This window comes from Varanus komodoensis, unplaced genomic scaffold (assembly GCF_004798865.1).
Source record: "Varanus komodoensis strain SLA01 unplaced genomic scaffold, ASM479886v1 scaffold6_4, whole genome shotgun sequence".
NCBI classification, from domain to species: domain Eukaryota; kingdom Metazoa; phylum Chordata; class Lepidosauria; order Squamata; family Varanidae; genus Varanus; species Varanus komodoensis.
In genome coordinates, this window is record NW_025336347.1 from 18,258,697 (window position 1) to 18,278,864 (window position 20,168).

Consider the following 20,168-nt stretch of genomic DNA (forward strand, 5'->3'; position numbering starts at 1 on the left):
CATGTTGAAAAGACGTGCTCGTCATTCTTAATAAACAACTAGCGTAAGAATACATAAGAGAAACAGGGCGGTATCTTTATATGATACACAAGTGTATGTTACAAGAATTTCATCAGGCACAGGAGCCTCAAGGTTTTAAGGCCTCAACATCAGGCCAAAAAGAAAAAACAAACAAAACAAACAAAACAAAACAAGAGAGCGAGAGAGAGAGAGAGAGAAATAGAGAGAAGTGTGGTAGTTTGTACTTAACATCTAAAAATGCCATTTTTTACGGTCTTATAAGAAACTGATTTTCTTCTTTTTCTTCTAAATCATAATTGCAGGACACTCTCCTCTCCCTTCCAGGACATGTCAGTGTCTGGGGACAAGGAAACTGCAAACTGCCTCTTTAGGTCAGGCAATATATCCACCATTTTCTGCTCTTTCCAAGAGCGTGAACTCCAAAGTAGAGGCCAGCCAGGCCAAGTCCCTCAATTAAATTTGTTTTTTCACATCATAAAAAATCCCAAAGTCAACCTACAGCACCTCACAGCTCCCAAAGAAAGAAGGCAGCCCCCAAAGCCTCCAGAAGGCTGATGTAGTTGGGTCAGATACACAATGGGGAGGGTCTCGTTTTAAACAGAAGAAGCCTAAAAGGGCTTCATAACTACACCAATTAAAAAAAAACTTAGGCATCTCCTTTAAGTGTAAAAGGCTGTACAATTGATCCTGGCATTATGGCCTCCCCTCCTACCCTGCCCCCCCTCATCCTTTATCTGAGCTGAAAGGAATGCCTTAGTGCATGGTGGTGACATTTGCCACAGCAATAGCTTCCTGAATCTCTCGTATCACCAGAATCCGGGTGAGCATCTGTTCCATTTGCTCTCGACTGATTGGCTGGATGGAATACCAGATAGGGCTGTTGGGAGCCACCACTGGTTCCGGTGTCAAATAGAATGTGTCGTTCCGGCCTTTCACACTCTGGGGGCTGTTGCAAAAAAGACAGACAAAGACTGTTAAGCAATTACGCTGGTAGCATATCTTTGAAAAAGTTGTTACTCCTATCCTAGTAAAGAGGACTGTGCTTATTCTGTACCTCCATAGGAGTCATGTCTGTGCTGAATATGGCATGGAAACTGATGTCCCAAAAGTTCCAAATTGCATTTTACAACAGTTTGTGCTGTTTGCATCTGATAGGGACTAAAAATGCAAAATGTATGTTGACAGGGCTTCCAGAAGGAATAATGCCTCAGCCCACCACATCTCCTCTAACTATACATCCTTCTTCTTTCCTCACTTTTACAACTCCAGCTTCTGACAATGTACTTCAAAATATTCAAAAAGGAGACTTATGGGTATAGAGGACAATAGGGTATGTTTGAAGCTATTAATGTGGATAGTTTATTCTTTACAGATCACACCATAGTTTAGTACTGCCATAACCTGAACATTTCAGAGGGGTTTGAAAATGAATAGCAAGTCTAAAAAGTGTTTTTTAAAAACCCAAACCCTACTACAGTTCACAGTTCAAGATGTTATGCAGTTTGTGCATCTTTTCCCAATAAAGACAGTTCTACAGACCTCTGACGAGGGAAGGGGAGAGTTCCAGCGTACTGGAACTCACTGAACCCTTGGGCTGCTATAAAACAGTATCAGAGCTGTCAACTGCACAACATGAATGAATGAATGAATGGCCACACTGTATAACAATGATGTTTCCAGGAAAATGCACTGTGTCAAAAACAAATCATATTTTTTTGTGCAGCACAGCATTTAAAAAAGCAAACAAAAGCATGTGCTGGCTCAATATACTTGCCAGTCTGAATGTTATATATTTTTGACACTAATATAAGATGTAGGGTACAGTGGGATGCAGGAAGAGTGGAAACCTGAAAAAAAGGAGCCATGTAGCACACAGAAGTCCCATCTCCTAACCAATGGAATCTTCCACAAGTCTTCCACATCTTCAGAGTGTCTCAAGTATAAGGTCTCATTTAAAAAGTGCATCTCTGAAATTCAGGAACTCAGAATGTATACAGAATCAGAGATGAACACTTTCATATTGCTACAGAAGTGCTGAGTTTGCATTTTATCTTACACATCATCATTTGTCTTCTAATAGCTATTCCATGTATTTATTTTCTATCCATGCAAATTATCAGACACTAATGTGGAACAACATAATGCATGAACAGGAATTTTTGTTTTCCAGCCACCTTGTGCTACCAGACTTCAGTACAATGATGGGGCTTTCTCCCTCTGCCACACCAGCTGCAGTCCTCTATACCACCTGAAAATCTGCTCAGAGGGTTGGTTCCTTTGACAAAACTTCTTTCACCAGCAGAAATAAGCATTTAATCCAACCCATATGTGATGCTCGTAAAAGGTCTCTTAATCACTGGGATCATATGTTACACATGAATATGTCCCCCAGGATAGAAGAGAACTAGCATGGATGAAGTTCTCATTTTGTGCTTTTCACTTTTTAAAATTTATTTACTGCCCTGGGAATATACTGAAGGGTAGCAAAAACATGTTTTGTATATGTGATTATGCAATTTCATACAAGAGGGAAAAGTCTCCAGTACATAAACTGAAAGGTGTGTATCCTTAGATTGCAGCAATGTCTCCTTTTCAAAGGACCGCCCCCATTCTCATTTGGTGCGTGCACACATACACAAGATAAGCACAGTTTGGGAAAAAAGCAACACTGGGAAGGAGATGACAGAAGCAAGAAGGGGGATGCTTGTGAGTGAAAGTAGTACAGTTCGGGAAACATGCAGGGTGAAGGCACTTGGGGAAGCAACTGCTATTTGCAAAAACAAAAATCCTGCTAAGTGACAGTTTCAATTACAAGACAGCTTTCTGTAGTGCGCTAAAGGACTCCATTATGATGGTTGTTAAGATTCAGTAATATTTTTGTCCTTTTTGTACAAGGAAAGAACATGAAGAGAAGCTTATAATGAGATGCATATTAAACCACTCTGAAAGGCAACACACTTGCATGCACAACGCTGAAATTATAGCCAATTATCCTCTGTGGCTCTTGATGCCAAGACAAGTACACTCACCATTTGAAGAGGTAGAAGTCATAGAGCTTTATAGGACACCTTAAGGGGTTCTCAGGGTTCTCTGTCTGCTCTGCATACATGTCATCTGTAACTGCAAATCAACCCCAACAAAACAGAGCCATGAAATATTTTGCAGAAAAGCTCATTACTGTACAAAGTTAAGTCTTCTGGTCTTCTTGGTGCAGATGGACTGCTGATACATTCCCACAAAATATACATTCCCTGCATCTGTGTTATATTTTGATAGTTCTGCTCACCAGGCAAATGCAAGTATTTTCAATTTTCTGTCCTGTTCTTAGTAAATAGGAGTCCTATTTAGTAAAAATCAAAATGAATTCATGAACAGTTGAAGGCCAAAGTTTCTTTACTGAAATGCTCAGTATTTGCAAAAAGGAAATGCAAATGGGATTTTTAAAAGGACATCTAATTGAACAGAACCATGTCTTCACTTTAAAAACTGCAATGCCTAAGATCAGAACTGAGTGAACATAAAAAGCAAGAAAGCAGGTAAAACCTCAATCATACAACACACTTTATGCTTAACAGGTACTGCTTGAGATATTTAAATCCCATTTTCATGCACGTCAGTGGTTTTCCTGACATTACTAGTGCCTGTACCACTATGGTCAGGCTATCCCTATACAGGAGAGGCCAGAAGCTAGAAAGTCAGCTGAAGCTGGGAGAAGGCACTCCAAAGCTGCTATGGCCACATTGGGCTCCAGCAACAATGGATCTAGGAGTATCCCTACACTAAGAACCCAATCTTTCAAAAGAGGCGCAACCCCATCCAAAACAGGCAACTAATTTATCTCAAAGACCTGGGGACCTCTCACCCACAGGGCTTCAAACTTACCAGGACTCAGCTTCATGCCTGATTTGGTAAATGCCTGATCTGTTTTAATATGGCAAGACTCAAGAATATGCCCTGCCCGCCATTGTCCAGCCTACCAGATTTCAGATATTATAAAACTCATTTTATTCTTCCATTAATTTTACAACTTCTGAACAATACTACAAAATGATATAGTGAACAGCACTGCAAGATTAATATTAGTGGCCATACAAGCAAGCATAAGTTTACCTTTCTGGCCTGCCTGGTGTATGCCAAGTGCCTTCAGATACCGGATGCTTGTACTTTTATCCTTGGGATTGGAAGGGTTCTTCTTGGTCTGCCGCAAGACCTTTGAGAAGGCCAGCTTCATATGCTGGTCTACTGTTTTCAACAGGAAGTATCTGAGCAGCAAGTGGGTGTAGAGACAGGGTGAAACACAGAACTTATAAAAATGCACATTAAAATCTTAAGAACTTTCCCCAATATTAATAGAAAAATTCCACATATGATGGTATTTATGTCACCATAACGGAGATGAACATTTTAAGGAGCTATTTAAAATAATTTTGCAAGAGCTTTCAGGAAAAAAAGCCTATTTTGGACAGGTACTATGTTAACAAAGGTGTTTAGACAAATTCATAAAGCATTGGTCTGTCAACTGCTCTTAGCCTCAATTGATAAATGGAATTTCTGAGACCGTTCACCCCAGTGACCATTATGACGCCTGACAGGACATATAGTTAGGGTTAGGGGTATGCTACTTCTGGAAGTAGAAGGCTGGGCTACAGCAGCAAGCATTTCTATCATGCAAAGTTCTTTACATATACCGTCATATCCTTCTTTGTGACAGCTGTCTAAAGCAAATCAGTATTATACCAGTACTGCACACGTGAGGGCTAAGGCCAAGCAAGGAAGACTGACTTGCTACGACCATCTAGGAAACTCATGGAAGAAGTCAAGAACTGGGGACTTGCTGGTTCAGTTGCAGTAACTATACCACACTAGCTGTAGATGCGTTTTGTTCTGATCCATCACTGTCATTCTTTGTGTGCACTATATGGGTACAGATTAATTCAAGTTCACTAGAGAAAAGGACTGCACTATTTTTTTAAATAATTGCAATAGTTTTGTTGAGGAAGTTTCTCTATCAGTACATACTTTGTGTTAAAAAACATGAGAGTAGTCAGCAAGGTGGCAGGGGAGTGAGCTCCCAGCTGCTTGCACTCCCACAACATCTCTTCTGTCACATGGCTGGGGAGTACATAGCCTGTGAATATTAGAAGACAGTGTCAACAAAAGTATGGAAACCAAACTGCATTTCCAGCCAACCACCCCAGTTTCCTACAAGAGAGGATTTATAGATTCAATTTCTCAGCTTCACAGCAGTCTCACTAATGATATAGTTGTTTCTATTTAAAATATTAGTTTCAGTTTATGACATCAAGTCTAGCCAAGCACTCAGTTAAAGCACTTACTAAATAATTTGCAATTATGCAGTTCTATTTTTAAACTCCAAGTGCTTCACATTCTCTCATTGTAATGGAAGAATCTATTACCAAGAGGAGTGACCCGGGGCTGCACATCCTTGAGAACTTCATGTAACCACTCAGTGAACCGTATGTAATAGAGATCAGAGAAAATGTCATCAACTCGCCCATTTTCAAATAGGTACTGTAAGAAAAAACACAGGTGAAACCTTCTCTAATGATATTTACTCTTACACATGAGAATAAAGAAATCAGTCAAGCTATCCATGCATTTTTAAGGCACATTTGAAATGTGAGGTGTAGACACTTCTCAGTCTCTGATGACAACATAGATTGAGAAGACTCCGAAAGGGTAGAAGAATGACTGCCATCTGCGAAATTTGTTTCCCCACTTAGGTGCGCATATATGCTCATGCTCTCATGCATGCTCTCCCTCTCCATATGTATATAGAGAATATCACAACAGAAATGTACCATCATCATCATCTTGTCTGTTATCTTCCCTGAAAGTTAAGCTGACAGGGTGTGCTATACATGTCCACGATAAATAAAAACACAATCAGCATTCCTAATTTAGATTCAAGTCACTACTTATCTAGATCTTTCTTTCTCTGCAGGATATAAAAGTATGTCTGCTTAGCTCCCCTCAGGAATTCAGGGAAGCTAACTGCAGGACATGCAGCCTTCTAAGAAAGCTCAATGGGAAGTTGTGTGTGATACAGTAAGCCACACAGCATTGAAAGCTTCATAAGAATAGCTTATAAGCCACCAGACATGAATGGGCACATTGGGGTAGGGTGCCCCTTCCTTCTTCTCTTTGGCCTCCTGCAGGGGACACCATGGGAGCACTGAGGTTCTGTACCCCACTTCTCAGCAGCAGTAAAAACAATCTTTGCCCTGCACTGCTACACTAGTCACAAGAACTGGCACCAACAAGTCAACCAGGAACCTCCCTGTTGCCTCAAAATGGCAAGCTCACTCTACCAGCACTGACAGTTGTACCACTCCATTGCACATGGTAGCTCTGCCCAAGTGCTGCTTAGATACTTTGGGAATGGCTATCAGCAACACCCTTCCAGAAGTTGTTTGGACAGAAAGGCAAGGATTTCTTACTGCTCTTGCCAAATGTTCTGTAGCTGTTTGGGTTACTGTAAGAGTTGTCATATTGTCTGGGTTCATATGACACAGTAACCTTAAGGGTGTCTACCAAACCCTAACCCTGTCAGGGTTACTTATAATACCAGTTTCTAGACTTACAATCCATCCTGAATAAAGTTATAGTGGGTAAGCTTTTTGTGTTGCATGAATCCAGTCAGTATTAGCTCAAGCTCTACAATTTTACCTACCAAGTTTTCCCATAATGACCCACATTCACATTTAATTGAACAGTCTGGAAAGTTAGGGCAAAGGTTGGCCAAACTTTGATTAAAAGGAATATCATTTATACAGCTAATTCTCAGAATTTAATTTATAGCTATTAAGGCTGGTTCATTTCTAACAGACAAGTAGAATTGAGTACATTTAGTGTATGGTATTCTAGATGTCAGAACAACCTTAAGTCCTTTTCATGCAATAAAGAAAGCTACATAGCTCAGCACAGAAAGCAAATCTCTGCCTCTCTCAGCCATAACATATGCTTGGCTCTCCATCTGAACATCACCTGAAGCAAGAGCTTCCATGGTGCCATACCTTCTGAATACACAGGAAGATGTAATACAGAACATCTGGATCATAGGGCTCGCCTTCACTGTTGCGAGCTTCACGAGTCATTAAGCACAGTCCATAATTCAACTCTGCTACAGCTGAGGATATCAGATCTTCCTGGAATCTCAACAGCTGACGTCCTGCAAATGATGGCACAGATGGTCACTAATAGGCATTCTTCAGCAGGCTAGTTTTTTTCTAGATATTATCAAGCTTCCCACTCTCATCTTTGCTATTATAAACTTAGCCTACCACTTCCAAAGGCTTTCTCCCAACCCAATACCTAGTATCATCATCATCTGTCATATTATGAAATCCTCAAACTGGTTTGAGAAGATGTTTAAAAACAATGTTAGGTAAAAAAGGTAAATAATAAGTTCTCCAAAATAATATTTAAGAGAAATATTTTAACATATCAAAATATTAAACATGCTAGATATAATCATGTTAACCCAGCAATTAATATCTAAATTCCAACAATATACTACACCTGATTCAGTAAGTAAAGGAAGCTTTCCTATGGAAATGAAGGAAAAAACTGCTCATTTCTCAAATATAAATGTTCATGTTCACGTAGATTAAGTTTATCTAATATGCCAAATATGTATCAGGGCTAACTTCTACTTGGCAGTCACTAGTTTTTTGTTTTTGTTTTACTATTTTGTTTCTATGAATGTAGGGCTAGAACAAGGTAGAATGATGTAGAAAGAAACACAAACACAACATTGTCCAGTGGGCAGGTTCTTACAGTCTCATACCTACCCACCCAAACTGTCATGGCACTGGTTGCTAGAAAGACAGTATGTGGGAGAGGCTGATGCTAACTGTAGGTCAAAACATCTGGAGGGCCACAAGTTGCCCAGCTCTGCTACACAGGAATATATTAAAGAAAGTCCCTCTACAGGTAAAAACAGAACATATTCAAAATGTATGCATCATGACAAACAAGAAAAAAACTGGAGACTTTCTTCCCAAGAATGGAAGAATAAATAATATTCTACTTAGTTGTAACTTAAATATTTTTGTGGCCAATTTTGCACTTTTATTTAAGAAATATACTAAGCATTCTTGAACTTGATTTAGACCACTGCTTTAATTCAAGGCTTTTTCTTGCTGGTTTAATTATATCCACTATACTACAAAAGCACAGCTTTGACACCAAGAAGTCCAAAGAAAGATAGCAAGAAATAATATTGTACATAAATGAATTTAGTATCTTTTTAAAACCCAATACTGTATCAAAGAATGTAAAAGAAAATACAGAGGCCAGAAAACTGGCAACACATGCAAGCTTTACATACAAAGTTTCCTTCTTTTTTAAGTTGGCAAACCTTTTCACTTTTTAGTTTAAAATGTGAAGAAAACCCAAATATATGGAGGTCTGCTCTATGAAGAAATAATGAAAAACCCATCAAAATTAATTTGACAAAACAACTAAAAATGCCAGAGGAAATTCAATGTTGCATTATGAGGCTTCCCCCAACCTTTCAGAGCAGATTTTGGGGGCACATTGGGCAACTACAGGGGAGAGGGAAATTGCCCCTTCCTGCTTCTGTTGATGGAAATAGTTCCATGAGGAAATGTATTTAATTGGATTTAACCCAACTGCAACAAAAAGGGGTGAGTTTCCAACAGATGGCAGAAAAGTCTTTAGAATCTGAGCTATCTGAAGGGAGAGAGAGTAAAATCCTTAATGTGAACAAAAGCTCTAGAAACTGTCCATTGTACTGGCCTACCGTCATATGTTTATAAGATGACCCTGGGAATTCATCTATCTACGGAACTCAAACAAATAAAAAACAAATAGTCCTTTTGTTTGCAAGGTAAAGCAATACTTTAACTAGCCACTTACTGCCAATAGGAGCAAGCCTGTTCTGCGACTCCTTCTCCAGTTCTGCATTTTTAGTCTGTGCCCAGCTTTTCCACACTTCTAGTCCCTCTTCTGGCTTGAGAGAATGTGGAAGGAGGAGTTCAGGTGAAGGCTGAGGCTGCGGTTGCTGTTCAACTTCAGCAACCTGAACAGTTTGGGCCTGTAGAAGAAAGTCATTTCTGAACTAATAAGTCATCAAAAACAACTTTTGTACAGTTTAACATTATTACATTATTTTCCCTCAGTATGTAGCACTAGTTTATCACCCCACTGAGTTAATTAGCAGAACCATGCTATGCTTATTTCAGTGATCTATATAGCATTACCTTTGGGCTGAATGTTGAAATTGTCTGTAAATTAAATGGGGGATCAAACACAAAATGACAATCTTCACAGGAGACAGGCATAGTGTTCAGACTCAGTGTCATAACTGTTTCCTCACTATTCATGAACAGTACTTCTAATGTTCAGAAATCCTAAATCCTAAATATTTGATTCCAGTTACTAAAAATATTCAGTTCCCTGCACACAATCTGCAATTTCATGAATATCACATATCCATAAAGGGGCGGGGGGTTGAGCCTAGGTGGGTTTGGCACACCCTCAAAAGAGAAAATATCTTTTGACATGCAGTCCCCTTGAACCATACTTTACCCCTTTCCACAAATTAAAATATGTTATTAGAAAAATTCTACTGGGAAATTTCTACTTACTTTGTAGCCAACTACACAGACATAGAAAATTGCTCCATTATGGAAAGATGAACAAAGAATACTCATGGAGGATACTGCTTCACACTTTTCACAAAATGAAATCTACTCCACAATGCATTTGTTAATCTGCTGCATATGAAGACTCAGTCCAAAGTAACAGGCTGTTCTCACCAACCGTAGTTTGTTGGCAATCAAATGGGCAATCAGCTCATGCCCCTTGCTCCTCCACTTAAGTTCTTAGTTGCAAAGGTGACTTCCTGGAGTTATCCATGATGTTGCCCTTATTCTGGGTTTACAATCCTAATTTGTAAGGAGCCTTCAAATCAGTTTCCCTGTGCCCAAATCACAGTAAACCAGGGTAAATTTTGACAAGGGTCTTAGGTACCACAATATTCAAAAAGGTGGGTCCAGCTTATCTAAATTATTACCTCAGGGTCTCAGTATTTAACATTCTTGTCTTGAATTAAAGGGTAATATAACTATCGTGTTTCCCCAAAAGTAAGACTAGGTCTTATATTAATTTTTGCTCCAAAAGATGCATTAGGGCTTATTTTCAAGTGATGTCTTATTTTTTCATGCACAACTATCTACATTTATTCATTTACAAAAATCTACATTTATTCAAATACAGTCATGTCATCTTCTTCTGGAACATTGTCTTAATTCTCCAAACCCTGAACTGTGTTACAACGGACATACTAAATACATGCGTCTGGCTGACAATCTTAACTGGGGCTTATTTTTGGGGTAGGGCTTATATTACGAGCATCCTGAAAAATCATGCTAGGGCTTATTTTCTGGTTACGTCTTATTTTCGGGGAAACAGGGTATTTAGAAAATTAAAATTTAGATTATGCATTTTAAATATATTTTACAGCTATACAGACACACAAACACTAAATAACCTCCAGAATTGCAAAAACCTGATCTTGTTGGCACAGCCTATTTTATCACTGCATACCTGTGGCTTCTGACTGAAATTATTTTTAAATTCATTCTTTATATTACAAGAGTGAAAGCATATTTGAAAAAATATAATTTCTGAATAATTCTTGTATCCAGAGGCTGGAAGGGGAATATAATAATCCATGAGCCAGAAACTCTAATTTCCAGCAGCCTCTCTGTCAATTTTCTCTTTCCAAACCGTCTTAGGTAAGGCTAGATAAGCAAAAAGTTCACTGGATGGAATTTGGATCAGAAGTCCATTGCCCCTTTAGACTTTCCAGTTAAGAGCTTTAAAGGGCATGGCTTGAAGAAAGTCTGGTGCCTGGTGTGTTTTTTGTAAATCCACCATGACATGGACTTGAACCATCAGAAGGGCTGCCACTCTACTACACTGATAATTTAAGAGCTAATTAAAGATCACATCAAATACTTTCAAAAACATTAACATCCATTCCCTAATTTGCCCCGATTTATTATGATAATCCTTATAAATTACTTGTTTAACTCATTCAACTACATTATTTTTACACCAACATTGCAGCTGAATACTAGGGAGTTTTTTGTCTGGGAATGGGTAAAATTAGTGGAAGATGTCTCCACTACTTTAAAATGTTCAGAAAGTGAAATAAAATATTTGAGCAGATCTGCTAAACCCACACACATCCCGCCTCTGGCTTTCCATTCTTAATTCCTTGACCAAATGCATGGGTATGAAAATTGACTTGTTTCGTAACTCACTTTTTAATTTATTTTTTCTGTAAATGTCTGTGTGCTCAATCAACAATTCACACACCCATCCTTTCAATTACTATTGGTCAAATTAGTGTACCCATCTTTAAAATGAGTAAAAATGTCAAGCTTGTTTAGGTATGCTTAATCCTGTGATAAGCATGCTACATATATTAATTTTATAGATTTTCTGATTTGATGTGCAATCTGTGTATGCACATGTTACTGTTTCCACACATATTTGAGACTTCTTAAGACACTAGTCTGGATCAGTGGAGACTGGCATTGATTATCTCATATGACCTGTGTGTGGCTACAGTCCTGAATTAGAAAGTGATTTAGCAGGAAACTTGTTTAAGAAACCAAGAAATCTCCTTCAAATTGGGCACAGAAGAAGGGAAGAAGTGTGGGCTCAAGTTCATTGCCTTTTCATGCACAATTTATTGTATTTACATTCCACCTTTTTTCCTGCAAGGAACTTACAGTGGTTTATATAATCCCCCACCTCTAATCTTCACAACAACCTTATGAGGTAGGCTAGGCTGAGAGTCAATGACTGGTCCCAAGTCACCCAGGGGGCTTCATGGGTGATTAGGGACTAGGAACCTCATCTCCCAAGCGCCAGTCCAACACACCAACCACTTCACCATTCTAGCTCTCAGGTCAATGACTGTAACACTTTAAATAGCAACACAGTTTTCTTTATTTTGGAGCAAAAAGACTGCCCTCTATTGAGAAGCTGAATGCTTATTAATTGTGAAAAATTCTATTGTTTCCACAATGATTCTTAAGGTCGCTGTCCTCAATTTGCCATGTTGAAGGAGAACTTTCCATTAAACAGGTGTCCATCCAAATGTAGTTTGCTATAAAGGTGTCCTGCCAATGAATGATTTGGTTTCTTATAAATGAGCCAGGCAGTGGTTCAAATGTATAGCTGCAGTTCTTATACAGTACCAGGAACAAGGACAACAGTAGGAAAACCAAGACTCTGGATATACACAGATGACTATCCCTACAGTATCTGGTAAGAAAAAGCAAAAATGACAGCAAAATGCAAGAATGCTACACTTATCTAAAGTCTCATCTAAATCAAAACAGCAGCTTAAAATGTACTAGCTTTACTATATGGCATTTTATCCCTTTGCAATTGAAGAATTCACAGCCTAGTTATGAGAGGATGAACACATTTCAGAAAGCATAAACACTAAGAAGCCTCTGAGGAAGAGTAATTGCTGACAGCATCCCATGTCCAATTTCCTAAAATTCTCCTGTTCCTTTACTTTTTCCTCCCTGTGTTTTCATATCCTAGTTTAAAAATCTCATTTTAAATGGATGCTTTTTCAGTTGAAACACTATGGGATGTATCAATCAACATTTTTGTTATTATAGCAAAACAGTCTATTATTTTAACAGTGTGTAATAAAGATGGTAAACACTTGTAAAACTTAATCAAAAAGAGTTCTTAGAAGAGGCTCACACAACACACATCAGGTTCATCACCAACGCCCAGTTTTTCAGAATATCGTATTTCTAGGATGAATGGGTTTCCAAGTTTATTGGAAAACCCATTTTATTTTATTAAGAGACTTTCATACCTGCCTGGATAGCAATATGCAAATTACTGTGCAAGCATTTTGTAAAATGCTGAGGCCAAAGAACACAACTAAGAAATCAGGAACAGTGCATTGTAATTGTTTTCCTCAACAGTCATTTCAAATTACAGCAATTATAGCAAGTAATCAATATATATAGAACCTGAAATTGGAATTGTTAACTTTTGTTGTTTGTATCTGTCACTTCAGGCTGTCATCAGAAAAGCTTTTAAACAAGAACATGTTCTAATAGCTTCCTTGAAATGCAAGTACAGTCACTATTAAGGGGAAAAAACAATATTATTGGGAAGCAATTTAAGTTCTGTCTGCCCTCTTCCAAGATGTAGCACTCTGGGTTTACCAATCAGAACAGTGGTGTCTGAAGTGCATAATAAGTGGTTTCCTTCCGATCTCTTTTCCATTAGGTTTTAGAAGTTTTTACCATGTTGTGTACACATATATTAATCTAAAGAAACCCTAATATATCAAAAGTATCAGATCAGAGGTGTGTGTGTGTGTGTGTGTGTGTGCGCGCGCCGTCCTATTCGCAAAAAGTCTCAGGACAGCTTACAGCATAAAATAAAATATAACATAAATAAATTCCTGACCCACACTGGCTGCAGTTAAAAATATAGAAAAGACAATATTAAAACTTATTAAAATATCACTGGAATAAACGGTCTTAACCTGGCATCGAAAAACAAATGATGGCACCAGGTGGACCTCTCTGGGGAGCGCATTCCATAGGTGGGGTGCCACCACAGAGAAAGCCCTCCTCCGGGTACTTTACCTCCTAATGTCTTTTATGGAGGGTTCCCGGAGGAGGGCCTCTGCTGCCGATCTCAAGGGGCAGGAGGGCAAATATGGAAGAAGGCGTTCCTTCAGGTATCCAGGTCCCAAGCTGTTAAGGGCTTTATAGGTAATAACCAGCACCTTGAATTGAGCCCAGACTTCGATGGGAAGCCAGTAAAGCTGGTAAAGGACTGGGGTTATGTGAGAATAACGCCCAGTCCCTGTCAGCAAGCTGGCTGCTCTGTTTTGCACCATCTGAAGTATCTGGACTGTCTTCAGGGGCAGCCCCACGTAGAGCGCGTTACAGAAATCCAACCGGGAAGTAACCAATGCATGTGTCACTGTCACTAGGCAGTCTTCCTCCAGGTAGGGGCGCATCTGATAGATTACCTGAAGCTGAAGGAAAGCACTCCTCGCCACCGCAGTCACTTGAGCTTCCAATGACAACTCCGGGTCAAGGAGCACTCCCAAGCTGCAGACCCTGTCCTTTAGAGGGAGTGCAACCCCATCCTGGGCAAGGTCCAGGCCACCTACCCAGATGCTCGATCCACCCACCAACAGGACTTCTGTCTTGTCTGGATTGAGTTTCAGTTTGTTGGCCCTCATCCAGCCCATTATCTCGGCCAGGCACCAGTTCAGTATAGCCACTACCTCCCTGGATCAGTTGAAAAAGAGAGGTAGAGCTGGGTGTCATCAGCATATTGATGATTCCGCAGCCCAGACCTCCTAATGACCTCTCCCAGCGGTTTCATGTAGATATTAAATAGCAAGGGGGACAAGATGGAGCCCTGCGGTACTCCATGGCATAACTGCCATGGTGCAGAGCCAAAGTCCCCCAGCACCACCTTCTGGAATCGGCTGTCAAGGTAGGAGCGGATCCACTGCCAAGCAGTGCCTCCTACTCCCAATCCTGCCAGCCTATCCAGAAGGATACCATGATCGATGGTGTCGAAAGCCGCTGAGAGGTCCAGGAGGACCAACAGGGATGTACTTCCCCGTCTCTCTCCCTGCACAGGTCATCATACAGGGCGACCAAGGCAGATTCTTCATCTCACCTTCACAAGAGCTTGAATTGAGTTTGCAAATAGCAACTCACCAGTACAAAAAGATTTGTTTATAGGCAAACAAGAAACTTTTGGTAAATGTCACTTTAACCTTCATATTTTTGTACCACAAACTGTATAAGTATATAGGGGCAGCTGGGCAAAACCACTGAAGGCCAATAGTGCTTCACAGTCACCACTAGCAGTGCTATTTACAAAGTAGAAATTTGCATTACATTAAAACAGCTTCTGCTGCATGGGAATTTGCTCCTTAAATTGCAGTGGCTTTTGTTTTTACTATTAGGTCAGAAGGGCCTAAGGAATACTTGCCAAATTACTGACTTAGGATACCAGAAATTATACACTATGTAAGGAAAGGCATAATCTCTATATAGGGGGCAGGTTCTCAACTTTTTTTTAACTCTAGAAGACAGCATTGGCTACATTCTTTCTGCTACCTCATTACTAGACCATCCCAAGACACTAGTAGTTGGACAGTATATAAAAGCTTTAAATAAATAAATAAATAAATAAATAAATAAATAAATAAATAAATATCACTATTCAAAATTAGCTATCCCTCAAATTAGTGCAGAGAAATCTATGTCACAAACCTAGCAATATTTACTATTTTGTTCTGAAAGAGATGGTAAAAGTACTTTTAAGTCTCCCAGTTTCTGAAAAGTTTGTGGGACACCTTATATTACTAGACTCTTATATGCAAGATGTTTACCATCATTAAGATACAAGGCCCCCATAGAAATGCTTGGTAGATCTCCTGCTCAATCAATAGGTAAGAAATCCTGTAAGGAATCATTTCCAAGCAGGCAGTCTGACATCACCACCATCAGTAGACTGAATGACAAGTCCCATGATAACTGATTTTACTAACCCAAATGCTCCCCTGTAAGTAATGACATAAAACTAGTCTGTAAGATGTCTGCTCTAGTAAGCATTCAGCTTGAAAAATATTTTTTAGACAAAAATCATTTTGACAGAAAAATGGGGGTAACTACTACCACTTGTTTTACGGAGAGGGAAAAATGGCCTGTACAGCATCACCTGCTGGGAAATCTAGTTCCCACTATTTATTCTACATATTAAAAGGAAAGAAGTAAATCAGGTAATTTCCACACCATCTGTATTTTTCTGCTTTAAGCCATTTTTTACATTGTTCTGTAAATTATCCCAGAGCCTCAAAACTTGCAACTGTGGTCAGAATAATCTTACTATCAAAATACTTCTGCAATTGTAAGAACTGTTAGATCAGTTTCAAATGCTATTGCATATTTCCTTCCTTGTATCATTTTATGTTTCCCACTTTTTTCCTTCTTGGCTATTAGTCTCTAGAGATATTCTACCTACTGATTATTTAGTGGATACCTTATCAAAATAATTTTGGATCAAAGGAAGAATGATAATGACTATTAATAAAAGTACTGTTGTGCAGGGTCAATTCTGCCATAAAAGGTCAATAGCCACCTTAACTGCAATTTTCTTGGTTAGAAAGGCAGAGTACAAATGAAATCAATAATATAGTAATATAAAATCCCTAATCTGAGAACTCTAAAAATGAATGTCCTTCCAGAGAGAACCAATGGCATTCAGGAAACAGCTTTACTAAACACTAAAGAGCTGCAAGAGACTAGATGGCATCAGGAAAGACAACATACATTGACTTTGATAAATCTCAAACAATAAATACGTCAAATTCTTCATGCTTCTGAGACAACATTAGAAACATATTATAAACCCATAACAGTATTAGTTCTGGGAGGCCAATACTGTTAAGATTCGAAGGCTACAACATATCCCAGAGTATTGCATACTATTTTGCTACAAAACAAAACAAAACAAAACAAAACAAAAACAGTTCGACGCGAAACTGAACAAAGAATAGAGATCCAATTTTATTTTAAATTAAGTATTAATGTTTGGGGAAAAAATTCTACACCTTATTTAATAGATGTATTTAAAACATGTGAGCAGTCATAACCACTCATACTAATAGTTCAAACAGGAACACAAAGACTAGATAATTCTGCCACTCCAGTTAACAAAAGTCATACCACACACATTTGATAGGAACACTATTCTACACTGCAATAGGCACAACCATTTTCAAGCTCCTATCCAGCAAAGTCAGGTTCCTCTATACTTTTCTTTTTTCATGTCAGAAGCACCACAAATACAATAAAGAAAAAGGCCATACAATAAAATAAAAGCAATGGTCTTCATAAAAAAAATATGTGTAAATCCCAAAATGCAACAATATGGTCATAAAACCTGGACATATGTGTCAGATGTTTGTCCAATACTGCAGGATATTAAGGGCATGCTGAGGGACATAGGGTATAGGGACATCAGTGTCAAATGGCCTGCTCATCATTGAATTTGCACTGGACTGTGTCTGTGAGAAAGACCCATTTTCTCAGGTTCTTCTTAGATTTGTGAGCACTAGTCCTTAGCCTAACAATCTCAAACTACTCAATTTGCTGTGTAGCTGGGATCCAAGCTTTCCTGGGGTTCCATCCATTTTAGAAAATGGGTAGATCTTTCTCTCCACAGGCTGATCCTGGCATTCTCTGCTGTTTCATCACATTTTTCAAGTGTTCTGAGAAAGCGTTTTTCCTTGATTTACTCTTTTGTGGAGGGTGTACTGGGTGGTAGCCAAAAGTATACATTTGAGGTAGATGCTTTTGAGTTTGTTGTTCTTGGCCGCTACCTTTCTTCTTATGTCTCCAGGTGCAACACCAGTTAAAGAGTTAATTATGTCATTGAGGCTTGGCTTCACACATTCTATGATTATTTTACAGATTTTGTTAAGTGCTGTATCTAGCAGTCTTGCAGGGACTGAGCTATTACCACATCGGGCTGATGTAGTCACTTGCAGAATAGCTTAAGGCCAAGGCTATGATTCTTAATATTTGTGGTTGCGTACTGAAAGATATTATTCCTAACAGAGACCTTTTGTTTTAAGTTTTGGCAATGTTCCTTGTACGTCAGCATGTGATCCAAAGTGACACCTGAATATTTGGGAATACAGCAGCAGTCTAATTAGACACTCTTCCAGAGAACCTGAAGTTTATGAGATGACTGCTTATTCCTCAAGTCAAAAGCATATAATTCTACATTGAAAGGATTGGACTTCAGTTGGTTTCTATTACAGTAGTTGCCAACTTCATCTAATACATTAAGATATATTCTACTACTTCAAAGCTGACTAACTGAGCAGCAAACACAAGGTCATTGGTATAAAAAACCTTTTAGTACCTTGGTGGAAGAGTTTGACTGTTAGCATGGATATGAAGCAGGATAGGGGCCAATACACTACCTTTGGGTAAGCTATTCTTTTGAGATTTCTATTGGCTGTGTTGTCCTTGAAAGTTAACAAAAAATTCGCAACATTGCAGAAAAGTTGCCATTAACTCAGTTAACTTATACAGTTTTTGCAATAGTATTTTGTGTTCAACAGTACTGTATAAGGCTGAGAGTTCAACAAAGGCTACCCCAGTGATTTTTCTAGTTTCAAAGCCAAAGTTAATATGTTGTGCTCAATACAAGATTTATGCTGTGTAGTTCTTTTGTTGTCTAAAGCCAGTCTGTTAGAAATAAGGAGTGGTTCAACAGCCTCCATCACGCTGTTAAGAATAATTCTTTCCATAACTTTACAGGGATGGCAGAGTAGTGAGATCAGCCTAATTTTTTTTCAGGTCTGTGTCTTTTTACTGAGTTTCAAGATAATAATCACATGTGACTTCCTCCAAATTTCTGGAATCCTATGAGAATCAAGGTACTTACTTAAAAGAGAAAGTCAGTTTATTCTTTCTGCACCAAACTTTTAAATCTGTTCTACCTGAATATTTGTCAACGCCTGGTGAGTTTTCATTTTTACAGCTGCAAGTGGCTTCGTCCAGTTAACATATGTTGAAAGATCTTGTGAGGATACTGGTTTCCAAGTATTTATCCATTTTGGATTTGTGTTCTGCTTTTGTATGAGTGTGTTCAGGGTTGCTGTTAATAAGGAGTTGACAAGCTATTTGATTTGTTGTAGTATTTATGTGACTGGGCCCCCTTTTGCTGGATTACTGAGACACTTTGGAAGTCTCCAAGCCTTTTGACTGCTTCTTGAAATATTTATTTCTTCCACAAAATTTATCCATTTATTGCTTTTGGTTTCTGAGGCTGAAGAAACTAGTTACTGTCCAGCCAACAGAGTGTAAACAAAAACTGTTGAGTTAAAAAAACTATTTCTTTCCAATGTTAGGCCTTCGATGTAAATAGTTCTGTATCTTCATTCTACAGACAGGTAAGATGATATTTTAAATGCCTTCACAACAGGTCTCTCTCTGAGCAGATGGATATTTGGAATGGTATCCAATATTGTATTTAACTTCTGCCAGTTGGCTTTTTTTGAAGTTGCATCTTCTACAAAACGGTACCATAGATGGTCAAACCGCTGCCATGAGTTGGCACATTATGGGATAGTTTTGCATATTAGGAATTGGGGTGCAGGCTGTCTTCACACACTGTAATGCTATAAACTCACCAACAAATATTAGGTCTGGATATCACATCATTTACTGATGCTCCCAAACTAACCAAAACACCTATACCAGGGGTCGGCAACCTTTAACACTCAAAGAGCCATTTGGACCCATTTCCCACACAAAAGAAAACACCGGGAGCCGCAAAACCCTTTTGACATCTAAAATGAAGATAACACTGCATATATTGTTTTTTACGTTAATGCTATGTATATCTTCATTATGATTTAGCTGCAGCTCTTGATCAGTCACTAAAAACTGTTATTTTTAATCTTACATTATAAACTAGTAGGACTCCTTTCATATATTTTGAATAGGAGAACAGCTTCCTGAAGAGTCAAAGTCAGTGCTAAAGGGCTCCATGCATTAAACAGCAAACCCTGTTAAGTTCGTCAGCAGTAAAAGCAAATGAATCTACCCAAGTATCATTAAACGTTTGGTTTTCTTCAGAAACTTTTCTTCGATTTATCCAGGCGCTGTGCTGACATGGGCCGCGATCAGTCAGCACGGGCCGCAGATTGGCGGTCATTGCCACCGTGCTGCTGTGCCAGCATGGGCTGTGGATCGGCTGTCACCGCGCCGGCATGGGCCGCGGATTGGCTGGAGGCGGCCACGCCACTGTGCTGGCATGGGCCGCGGATCAGCAGTGGTGGCTGCCGCGCTGCTGTGCTGGCATGGGCCGCGGATTGGCAGCGGCTGTGACGCAAGTGACAGAGCCGCAGCAGAGGCATTCAAGAGCCACATGCAGCTCCAGAGATGCAGGTTGCTGACCCCTGACCTATACCATATAGATTTGTGTATCTGAATCTCACTACCATGTATGAAGTAAGGTTCAGATGTATGTATGTTGGTCTAAAGCTCCAA

General features: G+C 39.1%; 1 protein-coding gene across 5 annotated transcripts in view; it reads right to left on the minus strand.

Moving 5' to 3' along the window:
* The window catches only part of QRICH1 (glutamine rich 1), a 40,987-nt gene continuing 20,819 nt past the window's right edge, over window positions 1-20,168 (minus strand). For all 5 annotated transcript variants that reach the window (XM_044451964.1, XM_044451963.1, XM_044451962.1 and 2 more), the window contains 7 exons: window positions 8,926-9,103; window positions 7,059-7,213; window positions 5,439-5,553; window positions 5,041-5,149; window positions 4,132-4,283; window positions 3,051-3,141; window positions 1-967 (listed from right to left, as the gene is read on the minus strand). In XM_044451964.1, coding sequence (XP_044307899.1) covers window positions 775-967; window positions 3,051-3,141; window positions 4,132-4,283; window positions 5,041-5,149; window positions 5,439-5,553; window positions 7,059-7,213; window positions 8,926-9,103 — 993 coding nt within the window. In that variant the 3' untranslated portion in view covers window positions 1-774. The remainder of the gene's footprint in view (window positions 968-3,050; window positions 3,142-4,131; window positions 4,284-5,040; window positions 5,150-5,438; window positions 5,554-7,058; window positions 7,214-8,925; window positions 9,104-20,168) is intronic.